The sequence below is a fragment of the Dendrobates tinctorius genome, unplaced genomic scaffold, assembly GCF_039654945.1.
Source record: "Dendrobates tinctorius isolate UK_male_01 unplaced genomic scaffold, ASM3965494v1 ptg000011l, whole genome shotgun sequence".
Lineage (NCBI taxonomy): Eukaryota > Metazoa > Chordata > Amphibia > Anura > Dendrobatidae > Dendrobates > Dendrobates tinctorius.
Window position 1 is genome coordinate 27,672,559 of NW_027361679.1, and position 23,542 is coordinate 27,696,100.

The 23,542-nt window shown below is 39.8% G+C and overlaps 1 protein-coding gene across 1 annotated transcript in view; it reads left to right on the forward strand.

The window, feature by feature from the left end:
• The window catches only part of ADAMTS3 (ADAM metallopeptidase with thrombospondin type 1 motif 3), a 278,244-nt gene that overhangs the window by 242,021 nt on the left and 12,681 nt on the right, over nucleotides 1-23,542 (forward strand). The window contains exons 16-18 of the mRNA XM_073590493.1: nucleotides 1,889-1,969; nucleotides 18,299-18,462; nucleotides 21,261-21,426. Coding sequence (XP_073446594.1) covers nucleotides 1,889-1,969; nucleotides 18,299-18,462; nucleotides 21,261-21,426 — 411 coding nt within the window. The remainder of the gene's footprint in view (nucleotides 1-1,888; nucleotides 1,970-18,298; nucleotides 18,463-21,260; nucleotides 21,427-23,542) is intronic.

Here is a 23,542-nt window from a genome sequence, read left to right on the forward strand (position 1 = left end):
CATCCGGGAATCCGGTCCGGTCCGATGGGTGTTGCCGTCCAGTCCGGTGCCTCTCATCTTCTAGAGATGACGTCCTCCTTCTTATTTCTGCTGCGGCTCCTGCACAGGTGTACTTTCTCTACCCTGTTGAGGCAGAGCAGAGTACTGCAGTGCGCAGGTGCCGGGCCTCTCTGACCTTTCCTGGCGCCTGCGCACTGTTGTACTTTACTCTGCCCTCAACAGGGTAGAGAAAGTATGCCTGTGCAGGAGCCGCGGCGGAAGTAAGAAGGGGGACGTCATCGCATGAAGATGGGAGGACCCCGACCGGACATCGACACCCACCGCACCTGCCCCTGGGTAAGTATAATCTAACTTGTTTTTCTTATCTTTCAGGTTACATCGGGGGCTTATCTCCATCATTACAGAATGCTGTAGATAAGCCCCTGATGGCGGTGGCCGCATCTTATAGGCCGAAAATGGAGTGACAGATTCCCTTTAACTGGCCATAGAAAGAATCATTCCTACATACTGTATATGGCTGTCATCTAATTGTATTGGCTCAATAGAGTAACACCAGAAATATCCAGATTAAAAATGCTTCTTGATGTCATAATTCAAGAAATACAGTTTCCTATACACAACATTGTTGTATTACTTGTCCGGGGGATGGCTGCTTTAGCACTGGTATGACAGCTAAAGTGCAGAAATCAGAACTACAATTATTTTATTTGTATTTCCTTTTTGTCAATGTTTTCTAGAATTAGGAGAGCAGCAGCTTTTTACGATCAACAGTACATTTTTGCCTAGTTGAATGATTACATTGATCTTTATTTGTTCCACAACAACATATTCTGCAGAGGTAGAACACAAGACAGCATCGAAAAAGAAATAAGGAGAAAGGTTGCTGTTAATAAGAGCTTACAGTCTAAATGTAATGAGGGAAGTGTTGTAGTAGGAAAATCAAAGGTTGAAAAATATAAATAAAGCCACATAAATCAGTCACCAATTTCAATCCAAGTCAGTTCTGTAGATAATGACCGAAATAATAAAAGCAAAGAAGTTTAACCACAAATTGGGTACATGTAAGGGAGGCATGGAATAATAAATCGGCTTTGAGTTCTATATATTTGATTCATTAATCAGTAGCAGTTTATGGAAAAACTCATTGAAGGTGAGGTTTTTCATTGTGTGTGATCTTCCCACGGCATCTGGCCTCTAACAAATTTGGTAAATGTACAACATACGATTTAGATCCAAAGTGATTTTGCTAAAACATTTGACTTTTTGATACACATCATGAAAGTGCAATGCCTTTTAGTATTTGTGTGTTTTCTATTACACTTCGGGATAGTCAATGAAAGTAATAGACTTTGTCAGTGATTTAATTAAAAATAATCTGTTTAAGGGAAATCAAGAGGAGCTTTCACTTTACCTAAGGGAGCACGAAACATCTCCCTTTACGAGTCCAGAGAGTCTAAAAACACTGTTGGTAAGTGACATCTCAGATCATAAGAGATGTGAGATGATGACTTGTAGGCACTGGAGATCCATAGTTACAATTGCTTTGAAAGAGACAAAATGTTCTTTCAGATCCCTAAAACCATTGGAAAATATAGTAAAACTCAGCAGATTAGCTATTCTGAAATGATTCTCTATGATAATAAGAATGAACATTTTGTCTGTTATTTTCCCCAGGAGCACTAAAAACAACAGACTCCAGCAAACTTAACTTTTTCTGCCTATGAAATTCAAGCCGTTGTTCCTCAAATATGTAGTAGCTACTAATCTTTTTTTCCTCTTTTTAGCTTGTTGCAGGATCCGTATTGGATAGCTTTTTATCTATGTAATGCTATGCTGTGCTAACCTTCGTTCTTATCTTTTCTTCTGCTTGACCACAACACATGTATAGGCTACCTTAAGATGTTTGACATCCCTCCTGGTGCTAGACATGTGTTTATCCAAGAAGACGAGGCTTCCCCTCATGTTCTTGGTAAGTCTTTCATTCTGGATTTGATAAAATCCCAAAAGTAAGATCCATATATAGGATGATACTCAAAGGATGAAATTGTATTGTGTGGGCATTTTTGGCATTCCATTTTTGCAATAGGGTTTTATTTAAAAAAATATAACCTGTTTGGCATCTACAGCTTTAACGTCCACAGTACAAAGCAGATTGCAGAATGAATTCATAGTGAATCTGTTAGTGAGCTTGTTCTCTCTCTTCTTCAAAATTTTACTTTAAAGGGAACCTGTCACATGATTCATGCTACCCAAACCGCAGGCATGAATCAGACCCTGGCTGCATGAGAAATTAAAATTGAAAAAAAACTTTAACGCTCCAGTCGGGGACCATAGCTGGAGACCTGACTATTCTGGGAAGGTTCTTCCCAGCGCTGCTGCAGGTTATTGGTGGGTCTCTCACTATGTACACAATCGTGCAGCCACGATCTGATTCATGCTACTGGCAGTTTAGGCAGCATGCATAAGATGACAGGTTCACGTAATGCTGATCAATTCTAAATCGGCATAAGAAAACATTCAGGATAAGAGAGATAAGAGTTACAAACCTTGCCATTAATACTAGCTCACAGATTTAACTGGTAACACATTTTACAGTCTGTTATGTATTGTGATTCATAGAAGCGTTTGTAAAAGGTCCAAAAAAATAAAAATAAAAAATGCTCATTACCAAAATGCTTTTTATTCATGTAGTTGCTTTAAAAGAATAAAAGTAAAATTGCCACCAAAAATGTCTTGCCGCTTTAAATGTTTTTTTTTATTAATTAAGGTTTTTTTTAAACTAGCATTGTATGTGTCATAATTTGTATTATATACATTGGGTTTAGTCACATGCATCAGATTTGTTAAAAAAACAATTGAAAGAAATCTATAGTGTATGAAAATACCCTTATTTATTAGGTCTTCTAAGAAAATGTCAGGAGGCTGGCCACTAAAACAGTTGTTCCTGCATACCTTGTTCATGAATGCTCTGGCGGGCGCTCTAACTACCGTCCATTATCTGCTAACAGGAACCTGAATTACAAAGTATATTCGCATACGATTCTGGCTAATTTATAACATCTTTTTAAAGCTTTTGTATGAAAAATCTTTTTTTTCATGCAATTGCACATACAGAATATAATTCTGGCAATAGTTGTTTTAAACCCTAATCTTTTGTTATGTTTTATGTAGTGTAAACTGCAGCCTACATTTGTTTACTTTTGTTTAAGCACAGGCATTCTGACAATTTTATATCCTAGTTTGGGTTAAATTGGATGTTTAAAAAACACGTAGAATTGCCAAATTTATCCAGATGTGTGGATCCTGGATCATGTTGATGTGTTTAGGTTTTCTTCAACATTTATTGTACAAGCTTCAATTTTTATCTATATGTATTCATATGTTTTGATTGGATAAAAAAACCTAACTTCACTCAACCTAAATACTAAGGTATGACTACAGTTATTTTTTGTCTAAATTCTTATATTTTTGGCTAAAAAACATTTTTGCAATATGGTTTCATTAAAAATATTGGACCATCACTTAGCTTCTGAATCCTCTTTGTATCACTGTACATAATTTGTTCTGCTGTCAAACCAGACAGTGAGCTCATCTGATAGATGTTATATCTTTATTCTCCTAAAAAACCTTCTAATCAAATTTCAAACTTTTAGCTGGTTATAAATTATCCTAGAAAATTCTCAAGGAGAAATAATATAAGGGTTACACTCAGCTGTTAGATAAGCTTATTCTGATACATGGAGGCTGTAGAATCCAACCAGTTCAAAAGTTATAATTAAACTGAATTGCAAAAATGTGTTTTTAGCCAATAATAAATTTATTGTAAGTATTTTTGGCTAATTCATTTTCCCTTCTATCTGTCAATCCAAGGATTTAGGAAAGAGAGATATGGGGTGGGATTTTTTTTGACAATTAGTACCAACACATTATAGTGATCGTCAACTTCTTATTGTAAGGATACAGTGATACTCTTTTATCACACCTAAGTATTCTAATTTGGAGGAAAGATTTGATTTATTGCACCAACAATTTACTGAAATAGCACAAAAAGAGGACTTAAAAATCCTCCAATAATAGAAGAAAACAGCAAAAAAGCAGAAAGGTTTACCCGTCCATGCCTCCAGACAAATGGATGCAGTGGACCCATATAATTGAGATGGCAACACAGATGCAAGAATTCTGATGAAACAACCGCTCACAGCCTACCAATACATAGAGGGGGCGGCTACCTGGTATGTTAATGCACAACAAAAAACTTGTATGCGGCGCTGTTCACACTATGGCCATGCACAGCATCCAGGCCAGCCTAGTAGTGACACCCTTCTATTAGCTCAGGCGGGCTGCCCAGCACTATCAAAATGCATGCCATGTGTACAGACGCCGCAGTTTACAAGACCAAATGGGCCCAACTGCACCCTGAATAAAAAGTGCAAAAAACACATTAAAAAATGTGGAGCATTAGCTGATATTTTGTCCAAAATACGTGAGCCCGTAACCTGCGCCAAAGATCTCCACGTTTACGGGTCCCTAATACTAAATCCTAACACTGAAATAGCACAAAAAGAGGACTTAAAAATCCTCCAATAATAGAAGAAGACAGCAAAAAAGCAGAATGGTTTACCCTTCCAGGCCTCCAGACAAATGCACTGTCAGGATGCAGTGGACCCATATAATTAAGATGGCAACACAGGTGCAAGAATACCGATGAAACAACCGCTCACAGCCTACCTATTTGTCTGGAGGCCTGGACAGGTAAACCTTTCTACCTTTCTGCTGTTTTCACCAACAATTTACACAGCATTTCAATAAAAATAAATGTAAAAATGTGTGCCAGGAATGTCTACTGAGCATATATTCATTTACATTTTCTTTAAAACATAAGAATTTGTGGAACCTAATAAACATTAGAAGATTAACCGCATTTCATGAATATATATTTATTCCTGACCTCACTGCTTTTACGAAGAGCAAGGTTGAGACGAATGGAAATTCCCAGATTTTGCCACACAAATCTGGCAGCAGAGGACTGTCCTAATTGTTAACCCAGACTTTATTATATGCAGCACGTAGACGAGAAATTTGGTATTCTACCTGACCTTTCCTATATCTGGTATTTCAACTTTATTTTAGAAAGTAGTTAATATATGCACTGCTTGAACAAAAGGATTGGGATACTACACTTACACAAGCTTTTATGGCATCTCATTCGAAATCTATAGGCATTGATATAGTTAGTCCCTCCTTTGCAGTACTCCCTTTCTGGGAAAGCTTTCTACAAGATGCTGAACTGCGTTTGAGGAAATTTGGGCCTTATAATACATCCAGAAGAGCATTTTTGAAGTCAGACAGTGTTGAGAGGGCCTTGCTCACAATTCACAGTTCAGCTTCATCCTAAAAGTGTTTGATGGAGTTGTCTGTTTCTCTTCCATTGATAGCTTCTTTGACCACATGTAAGGGTTATGAATCAACTCCAAAATCTTTTACCTGCTTATTTGTTGATGGATTAAATAGGGAATAGCCCATACAGCCAATTAGAGAGCTTTTGAGATAATTGTCCAATTACTTTTGGTCCCTTTAGAAAGATGCAGCTACATATTAAAGAGCTGTCATTTTTAAACCCTTAATTCAATTAGGAATTGAATACCCTCAAATTAAGAGCTCATACTCTTCTGAGAGGAAAACGGATGAGTGCAATCTGATAAATAATCAGATTGCACTCTGGTCAATGTTAATCTATAGAACTTTTACCATGGCTCTCATTCTGATGTAATTGAGTTGAACTCAGTTAATTGACTCTGAACTACGATGACCTTTCTGATGTCACCGCAGGCATGAGAACTTTCTCACGACCCCGCTCAACTTTCCCAAGTCACTGTGAGGCACTGAGCTGAGCAAACACACATATTCAGTGCCTCTGCTGGATAACAGGCTGTTTAGTCTCATCATGCAACAATGTAGCCTGCCATCTAGATGTAGCAGAGCTAGACGAGTCATGAGACAATTGGATTATTATCTTCTCATCAGACAAGTGAGGAATATGGTTGTTATTTTAATTCTTTCACAGAAGACATTGGCTTCAGTGGATTGGGTGTTGAGGTGAGTATACATACAGTATGTTTGGTACATTTTGATTCATTATTTTAAATAAATTACTTTATTCTGGGTGTTACTTTTTAACAATTTGACTATGGTGTTGGTAATGGGGGTGTCTTATAGACGCCTCTCCATTAGTAATTTCTGGACTTGATGTCACATGACAATACAAAGGTGACATCAACCCCAATACTATCACCCCACTTGCCACCGCACCAGGGCAAGTGGGAAGAGCAAAGTAAAGTGCCAGAATTGGTGCATCTTATGGATGTGTCATTTCTGGGGTGGCTGAGAGCTGACGTTTTTAGTCTAGGAGGGGGCCAGTATTCATGGCTTCTTCCTAGGCTATTAATATCAGCTGTCTGCCTAGCTTTTGCTGGTTATTAATTATAAGGGGACCTTACATCATATTTTGAGGTGGTCACCCATTTTAATAACCAGGCAAGGCTAAGAATACAGTTGTGAGTTGATATTAATATCCTGGGAAGCTCCGTGGGTATTACCCCCTTCCCAGGTGGTAAACATCTGACTCCAGCTGTCCTTTTTCTCTATGCTGGTTAATAAAATTTAAACAAAACAATACAGAATTGGAGCAATAAAAAAGCCATCAAATGTAAAAAGCAATTCATACTTTATTAATCCACATGAATGTAAAAATATACATGCCAATAATAAGGCCTTATGGAAGGAAAAGGGGAAGAAGTACTGTGGCTAATAAAGGGGTGCACAGAATAACACTGCAGCCAAAAGTCATGAATATACACATCTGCATAGAAGAATAAAAGGGCAAGTCTTAAATAGTGCGTGAATACAACAAAGTGGGCCAGTAAACAGTATGCTAATGCATAGCAATAGCCAAATCAGCATGCCCATTTGTAATAGTATAAATTCCGCTTACCCATGGTCGCTGGTGTGTCTGTACCTCCCTGCAAACCCCCTGACGCGCGTTTCGCGTTAGGTGCTTTCTCAAAAGGGGCGCAGAGGAGCGTCATGTCCCTGGGATTATATATACAACGGTTAGATGATGATCAATAAATTTACAAATATTTTCACTCAACCCCCCTATGCCAGAGACAATAGGTCTTCCAGGGGGGTTCTGGACATCCTTATGCACCTTTGGTAGTAAATAAAAAGTAGGTACCTTGGGGTACTTACGTACAAGGGCATCCAGAATCTACCTCGAGACAAGGCCCGACTCATCGGCATGATCAAGACTAGTCTTCAACTCCAAGGAGAAAGACACAGTTGGATTGCCAGGCAATATACAGTAAGGTTGTTTGTCCCTAAGCTGGCGAAATGTCTCCTTTTTGTACTTATCTATTGGCCAGATCACCACGTTCCCCCCTTTGTCAGCAGCCCCCTTTCTTTAATTGGCCCGTCTTCCCATGTCCATGTGAGGGATTGACTTCCTATCCTTCTTATCAGTTTCCACCCATGTCTGTCCCAGTCTTTGTGGTAGCATCCTTTCTTGTTTAACCATTAAAGACATTTGCATTGCCGTTCCACGTTTTTATTTTTATATATTTTTTAATTGTCATTTCTCTTAGTCTCTTTTATAGTCTCTATCTTGCTGGTGGTTCACCTCTTGGAATTTGTGCTTGATATGATATAACGTCACTCAGCATTCAAGTAAAGTCCAAGGCGTCTACATGTGGACAGGAAGGCTATCTTTGCCTCTTCCCCTCTTTCTTCATTGACCCATACATTTTTTATTTATTTTTTTGTTTTTCACTCTTAATTTTTATTTTTTTTTTCATGTATTATTTTTTCATGTATTTTATATTTCTCTACATGTATCGTCACTTTATTGTGAATCAAGTGTGTTATAATGATGCACCTTTGTGCTTTCTGCTATGGTATTTATATACTTTATTCATTGTGCACTGTCACTTTAAATATGCACGATTGCACTTTATATTGTTATGATATGTAACTACTCCCTTTGTACTACACTTTTTTGTGTCTTATATAGCACTTGGTCACTTCAGTCCTTTTTCATTTAGGGCTGTACTAATTTTGTATCTCTTACGATGTTATGGGCTGACATTTATCTTCCCCAATATGGCTTCCGCCACGATCTCCTTTTTAATGGCGGTTGTGGTGCGCACGCGCGGTTTGCCTCGCACCCCTCCTACTCTCCTCTGTGGCTATCTATGCTAGTTCTGTGCGCATGTCTCTGACTTCAGCAGGTGGATTTCCACCTACATGCCCGCTGCTCACTCACGGCCACGGAGGTGGGAGGAAACTTTTTCAGCGTGTGACGTCACTGGCGCGTGCGCCCGTTATACCATTGATTGGAACCGTTGTATATATAATCCCAGGGACATGACGCTCCTCTGCGCCCCTTTTGAGAAAGCACCTAACGCGAAACGTGCATCGGGGTTTGCAGGGAGGTACACAGACACACCAGCGACCATGGGTAAGCGGCATTTATACTACTACAAATGGACATGCTGATTTGGCTATTGCTATGCATTAGCATACTGTTTACTAGCCCACTTTGTTGTATTCACGCACTATTTAAGACTTGCCCTTTTATTCTTCTATGCAGATGTGTATATTCATGACTTTTGGCCGCAGTGTTATTCTGTGCACTCCTGTTTTAGCCGCAGTACTTCTTCCCTTTTTCCTTCCATAAGGCCTTATTATTGGCATGTATATTTTTACATTCATGTGGATTAATAAAGTATGAATTGCTGTTTACATTTGATGGCTTTTTTCTTGCTCCAATTCCGTTTTGTTTTGTATATATATCTAGTGGGAGCGTTTCCATCTTTTTATTGTTTTTGACAGGCACTAAGCCTCAGTCTTTGGGTTGAAGCAATGTCTTCATTATTCACTATAGACACCTGGTGATTATTTAGACTCATTTGTTCTCATTAATAAAATTTAAGGAGATCCAACACCATTTTTTCCCCCAAAAAATGTATTTACTAAAAATATACATGTATAGTAAACTACACACAGATACAGTATCGCTCAATATATTTCTCACTCACATATTTATATCTATCTTTCTGTATCTCTATCTAATATATACTTATATGTATATATACAGCTCTGGCAAAAATTAAGAGACCACTGCACAATTTTATAAAAATCAGCTATTCTACATGTCTGACAGTCATTCCATTCCAGTGTCAGTTGAATTACAAACAGAGTACACCTCATTCTACTTAATGTGCTTCTGATTCTGATCAAATCTTATTTAACGAAGGAAAGTATAAAAAAAAAACCCTGCCATGGTGTTCACAATCCTCTTGCAATAGGACAAGCTGGATGGCAAAACAAGTGTTAGTAATATCCCAGAAGTAATAGAAATGAAAAAATAACTTTTAACCATGTCAAAGGAGTTGAAAAGAAAAGTCTTGAGTGAGGAAAAGCAGCGCTGGGGTCCTGGGTTCGAATCCCACCAAGGACAACATCTGCAAGGAGTTTGTATGTTCTCCCCGTGTTTGCGTGGGTTTCCTCCGGGCACTCCGGTTTCCTCCCACATTCTAAAGACATACTGATAGGGAATTTAGATTGTGAGCCCCATCGGGGACAGTGATGATAATATGTGCAAATTGTAAAGCGCTGCGGAATATGTTAGCGCTATATAAAAATAAAGATTATTATTATTATAAGAGGGATACAGTGAGTGTCATGTTGCCTCCATCCTTAAAATTTCCTAGACGGCAGTCCATTACAACAGAATCAAGCAGCAGACATTGGGGGCAACAAAGATACAGACCGGCAGAGGGCGAAATCGACTCTCCAGTGACCAGGATTTCCGTCATCTTATTCGAATGTCACTCATCAATCACAGAATGACATAAAGTGACCTACAAAAGGAATGTCAAATGGCAGCTGGGGTGAAGTGCACGGCAAGAACAGTTCGTAACAGGCTCCTAGAGGCAGGGCTCAAGTCATGTAAAGCTAAAAAAAAAAGCCTTTCATCAATGAGAAGAAAAGGAAGAGCCAGGCTGAAGTTTGCCAAAGGCCATAAGGATTGGACCATAGAGGACTGGAGTAAGGTAATCTTCTCTGAGTCTAATGTTTAGCTTTGCCCAACACCTAGTCATCAAATGGTTAGACAGAGACCTGGAGAGGCGTACAAGCCACAGTGTCTTGCACTCACTGTGAAATTTGATGGAGGATTGGTGATGATCTGGGTATGCTTCAGCAAGGCTGGAATTGGGCAGGTTAATCTTTGCGAAGGACGTATGAATCAAGACACGTACAAGGTTATCCTGGAAAAACAGTTGATTCCTTCTGCTCAGGCAGTGTTACCCAACCCTGAGGACTGGTTTTACCAGCAGGACAATGCGCCATGCCACACAGCTAGGTCTATCAATGTGTGGATGAAGCACCACCACATCAAATGCCTGTCATGGCCAGCCCAATCTCCAGACCTGAACCCCAATGAAAACCTCTGGAATGTAATCAAGAGGAAGATGTATAGTCACAAGCCATCAAACAAAGAAGAACTGCTTACATTTTTGTACCAGGTGTGGCATAAGGTCACCCAAAAGTGATGGAAAGCATGCCAAGACGCATGAAAGCTGTGATTAAAAATCATGGTTATTCCACAAAATATTGATTTCTGAACTCCTCCTGAGTTAAAACATTACTATTGTTGTTTCTAAATGATTATGAACTTGTTTTGTTAGCATTATTTGAGGTCTGCAAGCACTGCATTTTTTGTTATTTTGACCATTTCTCTTTTTCTGAAAATAAATTCAAAATTTAGTGCTTGGAAATTCGAAGACATGTCAATAGTTTATAGAATAAAAAAAGAACAATTTACATTTTACTCAAAAATATACCTATAAAGAGAAAAATCGGACAAACTGAAAATTTTGCAGTGGTCTCTTAATTTTTGCCAGAGCTGTGTACTGTGTATATATACTGCTCAAAGAAATAAAGGGAACACAAACAGTCTGTTGCAAATGGAACAGTGTTCTCTTTATTTTTTTGAGCAGTATATATATATTCTAGAATATGGCCAGCGGCAGACCGACGTTCAAAAGATGGTCTAGGACGATCCACCACAATTGGCGATCTCACAGCGGGGGGCTGGTCGCTGCTGCATGTCACACTTAGGCTAAGTGCCCACGTTGCAGCATTTCCGCAACTCCCGCTGTGGGAAAAATGCATGCGAATTCGCATGCGTTTTTCACGCGATTTTCACATGCGGAATTCAAGCGCATTCCAAGCGATTTGAAACATCTCTTGGAATGTGATTGACAGGTTGGTCACACTTGTCAAGCATAGTGTTTGACAATTGTGATCAATAGTAAAAGATAGAATGTAAAAAATAATAAAAAAAATATTTAAAAAAAGGTTATTCTCACCTTCCGACGGCGCCCGATCTCCTCTCCATGCTCCCGGCATCTTTCAGTCCCAGTAATGCTTAGCGCGAAGGACTGGAGATGACATCACTCTCGCGAGAGTGCAACGTCATCAGCGGTCTTTCGCACAAAGCATTACTGGGACCGGATGATGCCGGGCGCGTGGTGAGAGGAGGGAAAGAGTCATCAGATGGTGAATATATCACTATTTTTTTTTTAATTTTAATTCTATTTTTTACAGGTTAATGGTACCCAGGGTCCGGAGGAGTCTCCTCTGGACCCTGGGTACCAGCTAGCGCCAGTCATCTCCCGGCTGCGTCCCCGCTGACCTCCGTGCGGCAGGAGATGACCCTCGGCAACCATTGGGAGATCAGCGGCTAGCACCGCAAATCTCCCGATGGTAGCGGTGGCATGCGTCGTTCGAATTCCGCGCCAATTCACAGCCGGTCTGCGCCAGTCGCTGATTGGTCGCGGCCGGCCAGGCGCGACCAATCAGCGACGCGGGATTTCCATTACAGACAGACAGAATTAGACAATTATATAGTGGGAGAGAAATCTAGCATCCCTGGGAACATAAGCTCCCAGCCATTGTTTGCCCCCAGAAAGCAGCAGAGAACATGACAGAAATGAATCCCAAAGCCACTAAAGAAGACTCAAGGTCTCCAAAAATTCATTTTTAAACAGCAGACAAAAAGGCAGCAACACTTACCTGCCCAGATGTAGGAACAAATGCACTGCAGGGTGCAGCCAGCCTATAAAGCAAGATGTTAAAAACACAGGTGCAAAATACCAGATTAATAGCCACTCTCCACCTACCCATTCCTGGAGGGGGTGACTGCCCAGTATACAATTGCACAATAAAGGCCCGCATAGAGTGCTGTTCACACAAGGGAACTGCATAGTGTCTGGTTCACAGCCTATTAGTCACACCCCTACTATTCGATTAGGCGGGCTGGCCAGCACACTCTCAATGCATCCCAGTGTGAACACCCCTCAAGCGAGACCAGCAGTGCATTTGTTCCTAGATCTGGGCAGGTAAGTGTTGCTGCCTTTTTGTCTGCAGAAATGAATCCCCCCATCCTGCCCATATACCCATCACACATCCTCCATCCCATAGACACACCTTCCCTCTTAAAGGGATCTTGGCTATTAGGGGTAGTAGTCCGGTGGCTTTCACGGGATGATGTGGGATATTAGTGGTAGTAGTCCGATGGCTCTGGCTGACGGGATGATGTTGCATATTAGGGGTAGTAGTCCTGAGACTGTGACGGGATGATGTGGGATATTAGTGGCAGTAGTCCGGTGGCTCTGGCTGACGGGATGATATGGGATATTAGGGGTAGAATGTATATATGGAAGGGTGCACTATTGTCAAACTGCAATATGTAATGGAGTGCAATACCTAGCCTTTGAAAAATGAGACCAAAAGGAACAGAGAGTAAGACTAGGCTAATAATAATAATGCACATCCATATATAAAAAATGCAAAAACCTTTATTTCACAATGGACACGAATAAGATTAAAAACATTTAAAATACATGAACCAATAACCCAACACCTCCAAAAACGTCCCACGGACACTATATCCCACCCATAATGGGCAATAAAGAAACCCCTGTAGAACAATACAAACAATACATACTGCAACAATAAATTGCCAGAATATGATTATACAATATAAGCAAAATAGTCATGCAAGCATAATGAAATTGATGTATATTAAATATCAAGAGATAAATTCTCCTATCTTGCCTCAAATGTGCACATGGCATCAAGGAAATCACCGATGCAGGAAAAGACCTGTATGAAAATGCATAATAGCTAAGAAGCACAGAATGTGCAGTCAAACCATGATCTCCAAATAGCCAGACCAGGACAGGGGCAGGAAAGTCCCAGTGGGGATAATGAGTAAGGTGGGAAAGGCAATATGGATGTGCATACTATTATTAGCCTAGTCTTTCTCTCTTGTCCTTTTGGATATTACGGGTAGTAGTTCGATGGCTCTGGCTGACTGGATGATGTGGGATATTAGGGGTAGTAGTCCGGTGGCTCTGATGGGATGATGTGGGATATTAATAATGATCTTTAATAATAATCTTTATTTATATAGCGCCAACATATTCTGCAGTGCTTTACAGTTTAACAGTTTCAAAACACAAGTCATAAGTAACAACTTTAACAATTATTAATGGTAGTAGTCCGAAGGCTCTGGCTGACGAGATGATGTGGGATATTAAGGGTAGTAGTCCGATGGCTCTGGCTGACGGGATGATGTGGGATATTAGTGGTAGTAGTCCGATGGCTCTGGCTGACGCGATGATGTGGGATATTAGGGGTAATAGTCCGGTGGCTCTGACGGGATGATGTGGGATATTAGTGGTAGTAGCCCATATTAGTGGTAGTTGTCTGGTGGTTCTGATGGGATGATGTGGGATATTAGGGGTAGTAGTGCGGTGGTTCTGACGGGATGATGTAGTATATTAGTGGTAGTAGTCCGATGGCTCTGGCTGATTGGATGATGTTGCATATTAGGGTTAGTAGTCGGATGGCCCTGGCTGACGGGATGATGTGGGATATTAGGGGTAGTAGTCCGGTGGCTCTGGCTGACGGGATGATGTGGAATATTAGGGGTAGTAGTCCGGTGGCTCTGGCTGACGGAATGATGTGGAATATTAGGGGTAGTAGTCCGATAGCTCTGGCTGAAGGGATGATGTGGGATATTAGGAGTAGTAGTCCGGCCGCTGTGACAGGATGATGTGGGATATTAGTGGTAGTTGTCTGGTGGTTCTGATGGGATGATGTGGGATATTAGTGGTAGTAGTCCGGTGACTTGCTGACGTGATGATGTGGGATATTAGGGGTAGTAGTCCGATGGCTCTGGCTGACGGGATGATGTGGGATATTAGGGGTAGTAGTCCGGTGGCTCTAACAGGATGATGTGGGATATTAGGGGTAGTAGTCCTGTGGCTCTGGCTGAGGGGATGATGTGGGATATTATAGTCAATGTGGCTATGCGGAGTGGGCGGGGCTGTACATTCAGATTATATTTATTATATTTTGTTATAACTAACCGCAGTTACTTTCTAGAAAATCACATGACACATGCATGACACTCGTCCCACTTTTCTGGATCTATATCTGACCGTTTTTTTTTATGGTGAAGGATATGTGCCCTAAGCGTTTTTCACTTTAGGCCCATATTGATTATTATATAATGTATCTTGAATTTATTTTGGTAAACAGGTGAAATGTCAAAACTTGTCACTGTCAAAATATTTCTGGATCTACCAATTGTAATGCAACCCCCAAATTTAGCAAATTAAAATGCTAAGGTTTTCAGATTTTCTGCCAACAAGACATTACGTTGCTGGAAAATGACCCATGTCATTTGGGGCTGAAGTGAATTTAATGTAGGCAAATGGGAACATCATTCATTTTCATGGAATTTTAATATATTTTGAGCGCAGGCACAGAACGTATCTCTTCACAGTGTTATAAATAATGTATATGCTAGGACATCTAGGTGAGGAGATGGAAATGATGTAAGCTAGCGTTTTGAATATGGTTAAGGGCGAAATGCTGTGTACATTGTGTGGTGCTATGATAATATATACGTGCAGAAAACATAATCAGCCCCCAGTCAAAAAAATAATGATTCAGATCTAATGCTTGTGACTAATAAGCCATTTAAAGGTTTCCTAACACTTTCTGCTATAGTGTTTCCGAGGCATCTGAGGACACATATGTGAGTGCCAGCTTACTGTGACTGCAACTTTCTTTACCAGAGAAATGGTAGCCAAAGTACAGCTTATTAACTTCACCAAGTCTTCCTAATCTTCCAAAGAACTGAAAAGGATTTTGCTGCCCCCTTGAGGGGTGAGTTTTACACAAAAAGATTCATCAGATACCTGAGATTACGTATGACACATACAAGTGTTACAATGTTTAACTAAACATTGGTACCTTAGACCTATGTTCACATGTAGTTTTTTTGCAGCGCTATTTGGTGCGTGTCGTTATGCAATGTAAAAGCTGCTTTTTACAGTACCAATAATAGCTATGAGATTTCAGAAATCACATGCACAAGCTTGTTCATTTTTTCTAACTGAGTCTGAGAACTAAAACGTTTTTTAAATCCATTCTTTCAGCGTTTGCAGCATTGAGAATGTGAAAAAACACTGAAAAAATACAGCAAACTTTTTGCTTTTTATTAAAGCATTTCAATGAATAAAACTTTAGGAAAATGTACTATAGACAAAACGCTGCATGTGAACATAGCCCTATAGCTAGTGGTTATTTGAGGATCACTTGTTATTGTCTCTTGTATCGTGGATTCTGCGCAAAAGAAAGAACACATTTCTCCAAAACTAGCCAAATAATTATATAACATATAATTTTCAAAATTCTTATTATTGATAACTATATATGAGCAGTCTATAATTTTAAAGGTAGGTTCATTTTAACATTGAGAGATAGCATATCAAAAATAAAATCCAGAAAATCACATTGTATAAATTATATACATTTATTTGCATTTTGCAGTGAGAAATAAGTATTTGATCACTCTGGCAAACAAGACTTAATTCTTGGTGGCAAAACCCTTGTTGGCAAGCACAGCAGTCAGACTTTTTTGTAGTTGATGATGAGGTTTGCGCACATGTCAGGAGGAATTTTGGTCCACTCCTCTTTGCAGGTCATCTCTAAAACATTAAGATTTTGAGGCTGTCACTTGGTAACTCAGAGCTTCAACTCCCTCCATAAGTTTTCTATGGGATTAAGGTCTGGCTAGGCCACTCCATGACCTTAATGTGCTTCTTTTTTGAGCCACTCTTTTGTTGCCTTGGCTGTATGTTTTTGGTCATTGTCTTGCTGGAAGACCCAACCACGACCCATTTTTTATGTCCTGGCAGAGGGAAGGAGGTTGTCACTCAGGATTTTATGGTACATGGCTCCATCCATTCTCCCATTGATGTGGTGAAGTAGTCCTGTGCCCTTAGCAGAGAAACGCTCTCAAAGCATAATGTTTTCACCTGCATGCTTGACAGTGGGGATGGTGTTCTTTGGGTCATAGGCAGCATTCTCTTCCTCCAAAAACAGCGAGTGGAGTTAATGCCAAAGAGCTCAAATTTTGTCTCATCTGTCCACAGCACCTTCTCTCATTTAATCACAGAATCATCCAGGTGTTCATTTGCAAAATTCATACTGGCCTGCACATGTGCCTTCTTGAGCAGGGGGACCTTGTGGGCACTGCAGGACTTTAAACTTTTATGGTGTAATGTGTTACCAATGGTTTTCTTGGTGACTGTGGTCCCAGCTGCCTTGAGATCATTAACAAGTTCCCCTGTGTAATTTTAGGCTGATCGCTCACCTTCCTCATGATCAAGGATAGTCCACAAGGTGAGATTTTGCATGGTGCCCCAGATCAATGTTGATTGACAGTCATTTTGTATTTCTTCCATTTTCTTACTGTTGCACCAGCAGTTGTCTCCTTCTCACCCAGGTCCTTATATGTATGGTTTTGTAGCTCATTCCAGCTTTGTGCAGATCTATGATCTTGTCCCTGACATCGTTTGCAAGCTCTTTGGTCTTGCCCATGTTGTAGAGGTTAGAGTCTGACTGATTAATTGAGTCTGTGGACAGAAGTCTTTTATAAAGGCGACTATGTAACACAGCTGTCTTTAATGCAGGTAACTAGTTAATTAGGAGCGTCTAGCTCGTTTGTAGGAGCCAGAACTCTTAATGGTTGCTAGAGGATTAAAATCTTATTTCTCACTGCAAAATGCAAATAAATGTATATAATTTATACAATGTGATTTTCTGGATTTTATTTTTGATATTCTATCTCTCAATGTTAAAATTAACCTACCCTTAAAATTATAGACTGTCCATGTCTTTGTCAGTGGGCAAACTTACAAAATCAGCAAGGGATCAAATAATTATTTCCTTCACGGTATAGATATGTATGTGTGTGTGTGTGTGTGTGTGTGTGTGTGTGTGTGTTTTTTTTATTTTTGTAATATTGTTGATTGCTTTGCCCGTAATCATATAGACTCCTTGGTATGTGTACCTTATTTGTTTGATAGCAAATATTACAAAAATTATAGTTACCATGTGGCCATTGAATATAAAACCGACAGAATTTAACACGATTAGATATTAAATGAATATTTATTAGAAATAGACATATCAAACAAATTCTAAATAGATTTCTCAACAGGAAAATTTGGTGGAAGAGCAGAAAAAAGGTGTAATATAAAAAATGTTTTTTTACAATAATGAGCAACAATACAAAATGCACCAATTACATGTGCATGATATTATTACAAAATATCGAGCAGTTTAAAAGTTGCAGTGCAAAGACATGATTAGAGAGTGACTCAAGGTGGAGACAAGCATCACCGTGGATAATATTATTAGAGTAATAAGGTTAAATCAGTAAACATAAGGAGTAAATATATAAAAATCCACTTAGATGTCAGTGTCCAGAGTGAGAAAGCATGTTGCAAGTAACTAAGCACACAGAAAAAGGACTCTGATTACTAGACATGAATAAATTTAAGATTATAAAATGAAATGTGCTGCATAATGGTTATAAATAAAGTATCAAAGTGACGTGTGCAGAGTGCAAAATTAAGGTCCAATGTGGTGCTGAATTGCTGCTTACCCACCGCGCCCAACGCGCTTTTCTCCGCAGCTTTAACCTTATTGGTATGTTTATAACATAATGCTATTTTGCTTTGGATAGCATTTATATATTTATGACAATGGCATGACAAATATAACACTTCTCTGTGGCTCTACCATGTGGGTCTGGTATTTATGTAACTGATACTTTATTGCGCGCAATTAAATAGATGTTTCCTTCTATAAGCCATTAAAAACCAGGCAACAGGACATTATATTCTGAATGGAAAAGGTGAAGAAGCCAAGTCTCGGTCCTTTATAGATCTCGGTGTTGAATGGGAGTACATAATTGAAGATGACATTGAGACTGTACACACTGATGGGCCTTTGCATGATCCTATTGTGGTGCTGGTAAGTAATAGTAGTTCTGTTTTATTGGGACCTCCCAATACTTAGATGCAGGAGTTGGCAGAGTAGTCTATTAAGGTTGTTTGGTAGAGTAAGGAGCAATAGTCAACAGCTCATTGAATGATTGTCCATCTGACAACTAGTCTCACGCCCTCCCTTCATCCACTTCCTCTCCCATCCCATGGTTGAATTAGATGGACATAGATTTTGCTACTACCTAATATATAATCATGTTGAACTTTAGTCTTTTGTCTTCTAAATCAAGTACAGGCTGGAAAGTGAGGATGATGAAATCTGGGATATGTTTATTATTCTTGGGCAAAAGCTAAATTTATATTTTCTAATAATTGTAAAAATAAACATTACTGCATACAAGATTTAATCCATGTTTTTGGTTGCACATTATCAAGTTTTAAAGTAAAAAATAATGGGGTCAATAAAATCTGCTGTCAATGCTGATTCTGGATAGCTGTCAGAGTTGAGCGACATTCATCCACTCAATGCCGACTTTTATTTTATTTTATCCACTCAATGCCAACTTTTATTTCCCATTGACTTGCATTGGGGTCGGGTTTCAGACGAAACTCCAACTTTTTTTTGCCCTAGTCGGACGAGTTTCATCTGAAACAAATTTTGTTTCATGAAATCCGTTCCGACCAAAGTCGCTCAACTCTAGCTGTCAGCACTGCATCCTATGCATTGACTGCTCTTTAGAGCTCAGTCTGTTTATCACCACAAGATCTGAACAAACCTCCATTTGAGAAAGTTAAATAGGTTGTCCGCTACTAGGACAACTTCTCATACCACTTGCTCAGCCCCCATAAAAAAACTAAAGCTTATACTTACCATCAATGCCATTCCCGCAATGTCGACACTCTGTCTCCCAGGGCTCATGTGCAGTTGTGATACGTGACGCTGGTGCCCAATCAGCACTGGCATCTCTGTCCCTGCCTGTGGACAAATTGATCAGGAAGAGGAAGTCTGGGCTGCAGCTGATCTCAGACTTCCTCTTCCTGCTTTATTCGACAGGAGTCGGGGACAGTGACCCCAGCACTGATTGGGCACCATTGTCATGTGTCACAGCAATCGCACTTGAGCCCCAGGAGACAGTGTCAACACCACGGGAACGGTGCCAGACCAGGAGGTGTGTATAGGCTTTATTATTTTATTGGCCCCAAACATTTTGATCAAGAAGGGGTTGTCCTAGTAGTGAACAACCCCTTTAGTGTGCTTGGGACATGATTATTTGGAACTCCTGCTTATTAGTACAGCCTTCCTCTCAGACTACACAGCAATTCTGTTCTCAAAATGTACTGATTTGGACACATACTCCTCCAAAAGCAGCCTCCAATTAAAAACAGCTTTCCCATGGGCAGTGTTTTTAATATGAGGAAGCTGATGGACAGGTTTGGTCATATGCTCCTCCATCAGCGGCCATTTTGAGAACAGGAGCGTTGTGCAGTCTGTGAGGAAAATTTCACTAACAATATGGTAGAACTCATACAGTAGTTTGTACTCCTATCACAGGTAAACAACACATTAGATAAATTTACCAACACTTTCGAACTATTTTCAAATCAGTTTTGTGGTTTCCATTATAAACCAAAACCACAGCACCGTGTCAAGAATATCATGTAGTAAAAAAGATAAATTAAAACTCTTATAACAATCACAGTCCTTCACCAGCTAACAGAATCATCTCTCCTATATCTATATGCTGTAAATAATATTCAATACAATATATTGACACACAGCACACACAACACAAACATCACATACATAATATGCACACCATACACACAACACAGTCTCACCACACACAGCACACACATCACACTCACACACACCACACCTACAATACAAATATGCATACACGGATACAAATACTAAACATACACACACCACACATAACACATGCATCAACCCCATACTAACAAAACACAGCACACAATACACACCACACATACAAATTTTACAAATACACACAACACATACACCCTTATACACATCACACGCAGAAAACACACACAACACACAAAATACTACACATACACACAACGCATACATCAACCCCATCCAAAGAAAACACACAGAACACAATACACACCACACACATTCACACACCATGCATACAAATACTACACATAAAAAACACATGTCCCCTTACTCTCGTTTTCTGAATGAGAGCTACTTTGCATAGCTTATAACTGTAAACTAATTATGCTGTTGAATTTGCTCTCCTCTTCCTAAAGTCTTATCCCTGCACTAGAGATTGTGGTGTGGGGGTAAAAGTGTACAAGTTTAATTATAGGATTTGTGCTGTGTATTTTTTTTCAGGCTGTTTAGGTTGTAACCACTTTTAACACATCTGATGATAAAACAAAGCAGCTGATTTTACCTGTTATTCTCAAGTTGTCATTGTTGTTTGCACAATGGAAGCCATAGAGTGGGACAAACACTCAACATGTAAAATGAAAATCCCATCTGCTAGCATTTGTCTGATTTATTTTTCTTAAATGTTTATTGACTGCCGAGAGCTCTGAAAGGCGAATGTAAAACAATGGATCTAATGATCTGTTTCTTCAGCTCATTAATAGTCATGGCCACTTTAATATTATTGATCTAAAATACCAGGAAAAGTCACAGAAAATGTTTACTTGGCTGACAGAAAGTATTTGGCAACTGAATTGTTTTGTTCTCCTTATGCAAAGTGTCCTTATTCCTTTGCCCTGTCAGAACACAGCATTTCATGGTGTTTTGTACGAAAATGTAACACGGTCTCCATGTTATGCCTCCTAAAGGTTATACCTCAAGAGAATGACACAAAATCCAGCCTGACATATAAATACATAATTCATGAAGACTCTTTGCCTTCAATAAACAATAACAACGTTCTGCAAGAAGAACTTGATACTTATGAGTGGGCTTTAAAAAGTTGGTCTCCATGTTCCAAACCCTGTGGTGGAGGTAAGTGCTGTATGGAAGAGTTGCCATTTAAGAGTTATCCAGTCCTTCAAAAATGATGGTCCATCCTTGGGATAGGTCAGCAATGTTTGATTTGTGGGGGGCTGACTCTTGGCACTTCTGCCAATCAGCTATTTGAAGTGCGCTGCACATCTGTAGTGTTAATGGATGTTGTGCTTGGTATTGCAGCTTTTTCCCAAGTGGTGTATTGAGGCTTCTGCAAACAGCTAATATGCAGGCGAATCAAATTTAGACCTCCATTGATTGATGTTAAGAAAGGCCATAACTTTTCAATAACTGGACAACACCTGATTAAGCATATTGATGACTGGCACCCTCACCGATGTGATGTAATTTGAGCCAGTGGTGACCGGATGTAAGCGGCGCACAGTAGAGTTGAGTGACTTTGGTCGGATCGGGTTTCATGAAACAAAATTTGTTTCAGATGAAACTGGTCCGACTAGGGCAAAAAAAGTCAGAGTTTCGTCCGAAACCCGACCCCAATGCAAGTCAATGGGAAATAAAAGTCGGCATTGAGTGGATAAATGTCGTCCGCTCTATGCCGACTTTTATTTCCCATTGACTTGCATTGGGGTCGGGTTTAGGACGAAACTCCGACTTTTTTTGCCCTAGTCGGACCAGTTTCATCTGAAACAAATTTTGTTTCATTAAACTCGATCCAACCAAAGTCGCTCAACTCTAGCGCACAGAGCTGGAACTGCTAGGCACCACACACTATTTAGGAACTGCTCCTTGTTACTACTGCTCATCTTGCATTCACTTGAATTGGAATTGAGCTGCAGTACCCTGAGAGCCCATAAGCAGTATGATGGAAATAACAGGTGCTCAATAGTAGTATTGGTTGTCGGACCTCCACCGATGTGATATTGATGACCAAAGGTGAATACTGCCATTCACCGAACTGTATACTTAGTGAACACAGCTATTAACACTTACTATACATTCGGAGCTGATCATTGGTGTACAGCAAAGGAAACTGAGCACTTTAATGTGTTGTCTATTGATGGTCGAGCATGCTCGGCACTGCTCGATACTCGACCTAGCATCGGGGTGCTCGATTGAGTAGCAAGCAGTGCCAAGTACCACGTGATGATCGAGTGCTAGGATCCCCGTAACTAAATTATTTGAACTGGGTGCAGAGAGAGAGAGAGAATCTTTTTGTCCTTTGGAAAAATGCTTTAATTTTCATTCACTTCCATTATGATTGATACTCGAGTCGATCAAGTCTGAAAATCCAGCGTTCTAGTATTGAGCTGTTGATCATTTCACTGCTCAATCAACACTAGTGTTGTCCCATTCAGAGTTACTTTCTGGGCATTATAGATAAATAGGAAATATCTGAGTGACAAAACAAAGAGCTTCTGAAAAGAGCATCCCCCACTCTGGCAACACCATCTACCCATGTATTACATTTTTGCCCATACACGTGAGCACATACTGGAGGGAGAATGAACAGTTTTATGATTAGTTAGAGAAAAGTGATTGCCCTAAGTGAGATCGGCTGAATGGATATTAACCAGCTGGTTATCTGTCCTTAATCTTAATAGGAATTCTCCACATGGGACAATCCCATAAAGTCAGTATATTGTAGGCTCAATATGCACACAGCCATATTATGTAATATTCGCTTCAGATTATACCATAGCGATCACACAAAGGTGCATAGGACCTTACTGTACTTATGTATGCCTCAACTTTCATTTCTGAAATTCCAAATGACATGTATCATTAAATTCTGCAGGAATGGAGATTTTCACCGGTAGAACATTTACATATTCGCAGCATCTGACACAGCCTGGCCAGCAGCACACGTGGCTCTTTGCAAGGGAGGCACATACTCATAATACCATGTATGAACTAAATGTGAAATCCTAAGGCTGTGTTCACACACAGCGTTTTTTTAGCGGTATTTTTAGCGGTTTTTCCAATAAAACCGCTAAAAATAAGCTTCCCATTCATTTCTATGCATTTTGCACTTTTTGTGCATATTGATGCGTTTTTTTACCGCAAAAAAAACGCATTGCGGTAAAAAACGCAGCATGCTCATTAATTTTGCGGATTTTTCCGCTTTTCTGGCTATTTCTATGCGTTTTGAAAA